At 32.2% G+C, this 8,499-nt stretch overlaps 1 protein-coding gene across 1 annotated transcript; it reads right to left on the bottom strand.

Moving 5' to 3' along the window:
• Positions 1–909: 909 nt before the first annotated feature.
• Positions 910–4,461, bottom strand: LOC108694614 (protein sel-1 homolog 1). The gene is made up of 6 exons (XM_018204202.1): positions 3,162–4,461; positions 2,820–3,067; positions 2,257–2,736; positions 1,913–2,141; positions 1,412–1,818; positions 910–1,338 (listed from the first exon to the last, which is right to left on the bottom strand). Exons 1-6 carry the CDS (start codon positions 3,658–3,660, stop codon positions 910–912), a joined length of 2,292 nt encoding a protein of 763 aa, XP_018059691.1. The 5' UTR covers positions 3,661–4,461.
• Between the last annotated feature and the right edge of the window lie 4,038 nt (positions 4,462–8,499).

Here is an 8,499-nt window from a genome sequence, read left to right as displayed (position 1 = left end):
ATATATATATATATATATATATCCATGACAGTTGCACGTTTCTAAAATTTCTAAAATTTTCATTTCACTCAACTTTAGCATATATACAATCCAATCTATTTGCACAATTACAATTATTTACACAGCCACTGTAATATCGTGCACAAAAATCGTAATAATTCTTTGGCAATAAAACAATTTTATTAGATAAATAATCAACAACCTTTTAATTCGTATTTTATGTTACAGCAATATTTTGTAATATTTTAATATGTATCATCATGTGTAATCTAAGATAATTACAAACGTGTCACTGAAAAAAGTTTTATATATATAAGTGATTTAATTGTACAAAACTATTATGAAATAAGATTATTGAAAAGATAGTTCAATTTATAAGAAAGTTATATTTATATTTATAAGAAAATATGATATACAGAATTGTGAATTTGAATAAATTTGACTGTTTTGCAAAAAGAGGGAATTCTAAATATGTCGTAACAAACCCATTCATTTATGGACAATATTCCTACTCACATGATATACATTATGTGTGAGCTTAATAATGAAACTTTATAAACTAGAAACTAAGCTTAGAGTCCACACATTAATATACGAGAAGTAACCAAAATAATTTATATTAAAAAATCACCAATTATCAGTTATGGCATTATATAACTTTCAACAAATTTAGGAGTAATCTCTGAGTTAGAAGTAAATTACTATGATATATACATTTAACGCACTGAAATATTGAACTCGAGGTTACTCAACTTGCGCCATAGGAAGGATGTTATCAAAAATGATGTTCCAATATGAATCTCTTATAAAATTCTTTCCAAGCTTAGTCTAGAAAAATCTATATATATATTCATATATATATATATATATATATATATATATGAAACAAAATGAATGAAAGTACAAAATTTAATTAACAGGTCTCGGTGGGGGAGGTGGCTGCGGTCTGCGGAAGTATATAATAAGACTAAGCATTCCTGTAAGAAATCCTATAAGATATAAATCCCAGTTTTGTCCAAGCAATTGATCCCATTTATCCAATTGATCGACTAAACTGAATTCTTGTAGGTAATCAAAGCCGAAGAGGAAAGAAAGTTTGATCAAAGCTAGTGCTACAGGTATTCGCGCATCAGGACTAGCATCTGCAGCTAAATCATAGCATCGTTTAGCTAAATGTCGGTCTTTAGCTAAACCTAGACCGCGTTCATGCATATATCCCAAGTTGAACATGGCTTGAGCATTGTGCTGTTGTTCAGAAGCCGAACGGTAATGACTCGCAGCAACTTCATAATCAACTTTTGTTCCTCTGCCATAATAATGCGCATCTCCAAGTTTTACCTGAAGTAAAATAGAAATCATTTCATATTTGAAGTACAAATGTAAATTTTTCAACTTGGATTTGTACACCTACCTGCGCAGCGGAATAGCCTTGTGCAGCAGCTCGTGCCCATAACGCCAAAGCTCTAACCAAGCCTTGCTCTTCTGATAAAATACCAGTTTCTCCTCTATCTAAAATGAATGCCGCGTTACTCTGCGCAACTTCATAACCCATTTCGGAAAACAAGGCGTAATTGAGAAATGCTTCGTTCACTCTGCCATCTCTATAATCAGAATGTGCGACCATCAATTGGTCGCTCCACTTTCCTCTTTCGGCAACATTTTTCATTAATTCCACGGCTGTCGGACAACTTCTCATCATTCCAGTGCCAGTAGCATGCATTTGAGCAAGATTATAGTATGCTAATACATGACCAGACTGGCTAGCTAAATTAAAATACTTGTTTGCCATTTTGTAATCTCGCCTCACGCCTATACCACCTAAAAATAAATTCAAGTATTATAAAGTAGTAGATGATTATTTATGTGAACAAGAGAATGACAGAATGATGCAAATATAAATATATATACTTACTGAAATACATATTGCCTAACTGCAATTGTCCATCAACCCAACCTTGTTCTGCAGCTTGACTGAAATATTGCAATGCTTTACCAGTATTTCTTTCTACTCCCATTCCATATAAGTACATCAGACCTAATCCACTCTGGCCTACTGGATTGCCTAACTCTGCAGCTTTTTTGAAATATTTATACGCTGTTTCATTGTCTTGCTTAACAATTTCACTTCCTTCTAAATAAATCTATAAATAGAAAACATGTGAAAAGAATATCATATAATTGCAATATATTTGACAACCATACAACTTTGTATATAATATTATAGATATAAGTATTGTTGTTAAAATTTCATTTTACCTTTCCAAGGAACGCCATAGCTACTGGATTGCCAGCATCAGCAGCATGTTGAAAATACTGCACTGCTCTTTCGTGATCCAGAGGAACTCCTCTTCCTCCTTGATAATGAAGTTGTCCAAGTCCAACTTGTGCCTGAGTATCGCCCTTTTTGGCTAACAATTGATAATACTCTATTAAATCTTGATCAAAAATTCCAGAAGTATATCCTGGGTTTTCATGCTCATCTAAGAGTCGAACCCGTTGAACTACTGGACCACCACTCAGCGAGACTTCTTCTGCGACCTTCTTTGCTACCTTTCGATAAAAGTCTAAAGCACGTTCACAAGAGGCTGGTGTTGTTACACCTGCCCAATTACGATATCCCATTACCATTTGAGCACGAACATCACCACCGAGAGCAGCTACAGTATAATGAAGTAAAGCTTTTGCTTGAGATGCGTTAACTCCACCAATACCGATTGCATATAAAAATCCCATTCCCTGTATATACAAATATAAGAGATTGATTATAAAATTGATTATAAAATTCTGCCAAAACTTAATGTTATTTATTATATACGTACCATGTGAGCAGATGGGAGTCCAGTATCTGCAAGTTCCTTGAATATTTTAAATATATTAGGTATGTCGTTAATAGCTACTTCCAGAGTAGTCGAACCTAAGGGAGACCCAAGTAATCTTGCCCATGTCAATATAGATTTTGCCTCACGATGGCCTAACTTTGCTGCTTCAACGAGCAATCTATAACCCTCTTCTTTGTTTGCGCGCATCGCATTTATGATACTTTCTGCTTTCTTGAACAATTGCTCGGCTAAAAAAAAAATTACAGCAAAGATCATTAATAACATAAATAAAATGTCATTGTGTCATCTGATAAGAACAAAGCATCTCTAAATTTGATGTACCTGCTTGTTGTTCCACTGACAATGGCTCTTGGACTTCTTCTTCGAGCGTTTCGTACAGCTCTTGAGCTTCCCAGGATTCCATATCCTCTTCATCCAATGGTCTCTCATTTAAAACTATAGAATCTGTATCTTTTGTCTGAGCTATCATAGTCTTCATCCATACATTCCTTGTTCCTGGATTTTCCAGGGTCTCCTTGTTGGCAGGTTCCATTTTGCTTTCTCCATCTTCCTTTTTACCAGTTTGCTTGTTGATCTTCTCGTAAATCGGATCGGACGTCGGTACGAGCTTCATTATTGTATCACGAAGAGCACTCAGCTCGCGCAGTTGTTCGAAGGCATTCTCAATATCTTCGATCGCGACCTCCTCCTCCGTTTCTTCATTAGTATTCGATTTCTGCGTGATATCGCCGCGTTTTTTCGAGCCAGTCTCCAGTTCCGCGGTGCTCAGGAGAAACAACGCTAAGAACGGCAAGAACACCATCCTCCCGTTGGACTTCATAGCTTCGACGAGAATTCAAACGCGAGGCCTCATTACAAACCTATAAACGCCGGTGACCTTAACGTGCTCATTGCCCTGTCGGGCACGCGGTTATATGAGAGACGCGCGATTGATCGCATTTGACACGTACATACGTGGACATTCGCGAGAGCCGTCTCGCCTCTTCGACCAATTACGTCATTAGGACACGTCAATACACATCTTCCCGCGGCCGACGGATGTCAACAAAAACAGTAGGCTCGCGATCGACTAAACGAGGACTCGTCACGAGTCGTGTGTACACGCGTTATGATATACCACGCGGGAAAACATTCGTCGAGTCAGCTGTTCACCGCTAAAAGCGTGCAATCGCCATAATAAACGTAGCTTTACCGCTCTCACGTCCGTACCGCACACGAATGCGTATTACACCTGATTACACCTTGTTTACACCGTGCAGTAGCGACATGTCCTCAGTTCTTACCACGTCTGCTCACATCCACCGCATCCACTGTCGATTGAATATGAAGCAAAATAGGTTTTTTCTTGATATTTTTCTTGATGATTAAAAATTCTGATGTTATTTGTATATCCTTTGTCTCCACTCAGAACGCGATGGAACGACGTAATATGTTTTGCGTTTTAGATTCTATTAGATAAGGATAGATAAGTAGAAGAAAAAAATGATAATAATAATAATGTCGTTTTCTGACGGAATTAATTAAGCCGCTAAGTTGCCCCAACTGCACTTCGTAGAAATCGGCAGACAGATAGATTTATAAAAATTTATAGGTTAAGCTGTTTAAAAAGTTTTATTCCAATTGTATTCGTGAACGCGCTTTGAACGAATATGATTTCTTTTTTTCGAAATTTCATAAAAATTGAAACATCTCAGAATTCGAATAACGATTTTTTTATACGAGAAGTAATGAATACGTGACAATCGCACAACCGTTGGCAACCATTGCAATGAATAAGAGACTGCGCAAAATGGAAGAAAGATTAGAAGGACAGGAATATTTTAATTTATCAGAAACTGATTACACTAGAATACATGATTTCTGGTAAATTAAAATCTCAATAATTATTCTTATTTCTAATATTTTCTAACCCGATCTACAATTGTGTAAATATAGTTGTAAATAATTGCAAGAATTGACCAATCACGTTTTAAATATGAAGAAAATATCCGACTGTGATTGCTGAATTTTTACAACTATGATCACTTATAAAGTCCATTCTACAATTGTATAAACGTGTTGCAAGCAGAGTTGGGAAGCGTTATTTTTTTCCATTACTTTTCCGTTACTTTTTATAATAAACAATTTAATAAAAATCCTTTCCCAACCTTGGCACAACCTTGATATTTAGTTATAAAAAATTGCAATGTCATGTTTATTATAAAAAGTAACAGAAAAAGTAACGCTTCCTAACTTTGGTTGTAAGTGATTGTAGTTGTAAAGCCTATTCTACGATTGTGTAAGCGTAGTTGTAAATAGTCGTAGTTGTAAAAATTCACCAATCACAGCTGAATATGAAAAGAATATTTAATTGTGATTGGTCAATTCTTACAACTACAATCACAACTACGCTTACGCAATTGCAGAATAGGTTTAAAAATTGATTAATCACAGTCATTAATCAAATATTTTCTTCATATTTAACTGTGATTATTAATTCTTACAACTACGCCTACACAATTTTAAATCAGACTTTTTACAATAAAGGTGTATTTTCACGAACTTCTCAAACTACTGAAATATATTATATTTTTAGTGATCCAAACTGGTCATTTCAGCGATAAAAAAAAGATTACGTGATGACTTTTGTCGCTGAAACGATTATGTTTGAGTTTATGAAAATTGTGTGAAATTCCATCTGTTATTATCTAAGCTTTATAGAAGCATATTAGAATATAATGGAGTAAGCATGTTTGAATACGCAATGAGAACAAACCTAAAGCCTATATTCTTACATATATATACTAAGCCTAAGTATGTACTAAGCATGATGATTGACGTTAGTTGGGAGGGGAGATGTTAATCCTTGACGATTGCTATTTTACATTGGCACAGCAAAATTACAAAATATATTTATTATTTATATTTGTATGGTAAACGCACATAAAAAATAAAGAAATAAAAGAAATTTAAAATTATATATTATGTTTCAAATTGCTTTCAAATTTTATTATGTTTTATTTCTTGAATACTAATTAACTAATGTACTAATTAACATTTAGAGCATTTCCTTTATTTTTTTATAAGATTTTATCATGTCATTTACCAAATGAGAAATCAAAAATATAACAGAAAATATGTTATAATATAATTTGCTATGTTTGTAAAATAGCATTATATATAGCAGTACGTACTATTGGACTTGTTTAGCAGATTATAATTGCGTAAGTGTTTGGTATAATTTTCTAGATTTAAACATCTGCTTGTACGACTTTTTTATAACCAAAATTTCATAATATATTGCTATTCTTGTATTTCCGTTGACGTCATTGTAATATCACTATATATTTTTATTCCGTAAAAGCTGCATTTGCACAGCTGATCTTGTCAGACATTGAAAAACATTATTTTACATACACACACATACATACACACACACACACACACACACACACACGTGCGCGCGCGCACGCACACACACACACACACACACACACACGTGCGCGCGCGCACGCACGCACGCACGCACGCACGCACGCAGATATACATATAAGAACACAGACTTTTGAAATTTAATGCATATCTGTATAGATATTCGTATATGTAAAGTGAATCCTCATTCATATCTTTATTAATTGATTTGGTCTGCGATCTACTTGATGGATCTATAAATGCTTTGAAACATTCTTTGATTGATCAATTAATAAAATTCTTTCTTCTGATTGATCAATCAAATGCTTCAAATCATTTGTAATGTTAAGTGAACTACCTCCTTTATTTATTTTTTCAGCTTATATTTAAATATTTTTCTCATTTGTTAAGTATTTAAAAATGTTAATTAGACACAATTTTGAATCATGAATCGCAAATGTTTGCAATTGAATTGGCTTGAATTTCTTCCAAATATAGAATTACATTACATTAATGATGATTTTAATTAATATACACATGATATAAAAAATGTATTACGTTAAAATTGGCAAATGTTACATGTAAGACATGGTACGTGAACATTTTTTATGCATACAATCTTGCCTAATAATCTATGAATGCATGTGCAATCGTTAGCATATATCGCATATTGATGCGCAGACAAATGGTCGTTTAATCGTAATTATCTAATTTTTTACCTTTATATTTCAAAAATTTACTGCTCGGATTTTTGTAATTTATTTACTACCCTTATAGTTTATTTTCTGAAAACTTTCTTGCTGCGGTATTTTAATTTCAAAAATTTTGGACTCTAGGTCCAAAAGAAAATTAATGAGAGATAAAATTTAATTGCATTTACATGAAGTGGAAAGTTCTTTTTCTTTTATGCATACATATGTCTACTTAATTTCTCAGTAAGATAACGGTTAAGTAATTCAAAATTATGTATACCTAAGATATATTAAAAAATTAGACTTGTGAATAATGCAAAAGCATTCAAATTAATACATTTTTTTATAAGAATATAAAATCGTCTTTCTGGAAAATTAATGCTGAAACAAAGTTTATTTATATATGATAAATAATACGATGCCATTAATTTATATAATTGGCATTGGCTCATAATATATGTTTTATATTTTTATATAAAAATAACTGTATGACACGAATAAAATAAAGAAAAATAAAATAAAGATATATATATAATAATAATAATAAAAAAAAACGTAATAACAATAAATTGCTTATGTATGTGTATATGTATTTATATTTAATGAAATAATTTCCAGGATTTAAATTTAAATTTTTTCTAAAATAATTCTCAATTTTTTTATAATATTAATATTTTTATATAAATGTGTTATATATAGTTACTGATGTTACCCTGACAAAAATAAAAATTGAAGCATAAACCAAATGTAAAGGAAGAATATAATCCTGAAGACAAAACTTTTCAACAAAACTTTTAGGAAGTATAAAAAAATTAGAATAACTTTTTTTACGTTCCATTGTTCCAATTTACACTTCATTGAAGGTTGATATTTCTGTTATCTTCCTTTATATTCGGCTAAAGGCGCTTCCAAACTATACGGCCAACGTATACGCCAACTTCGCATACATTTGCTAAATATTGATCTACATTCAATATGGATAATTACGTATGTCATGTATATGATGTTTGCATACATTAATCATATCTGGAGGATCATATCTGTTCTAACGCTCCGATTTTTATTTTCGCTAGGATATAACAAATAAAACTTACATCAAGACATAGATGCGTCTTTTTAATTAACAAAATAGATTTAAAAGAAATTTGAAATAAAAAATGAAACAATGATGGCAATAAACAAAAAAATTAAACTTATTCATATTCTTCAAAAATTTTTCGTTTCATTTCGCAAATTCTATGAATATTAAATATATTTGAAATTTATCATTATTTACAGTTATAATATAGCAGTATTTACATAGCAATATTTATGATAAGGGCCCTTACTGTGTCGTTATCCGTCACTTTAGCGTGCAACTATGCACTTTGCTTCTTTTTCTTTCTTACATGACGAAGAACTTTAAAGCTGCTTCACGCTATGAAAATATAGTGTTAGCACATAGTGTTAATAATTCAATGAGTTGCTTCTATTAAACACAATAGTGACAGTTTTAAGACAGTTCGAAGAGAGAAAGAAAGAATATAATAATAAAATTAATTGAATAGCTAATTGTGTTTTAAATTGTGAGAGACAAC

The sequence above is a fragment of the Atta colombica genome, unplaced genomic scaffold (genome assembly GCF_001594045.1).
Source record: "Atta colombica isolate Treedump-2 unplaced genomic scaffold, Acol1.0 scaffold121, whole genome shotgun sequence".
In the NCBI taxonomy this organism is placed as follows: Eukaryota; Metazoa; Arthropoda; class Insecta; order Hymenoptera; family Formicidae; genus Atta; species Atta colombica.
This window is presented reverse-complemented; position numbering and strand designations above follow the sequence as displayed.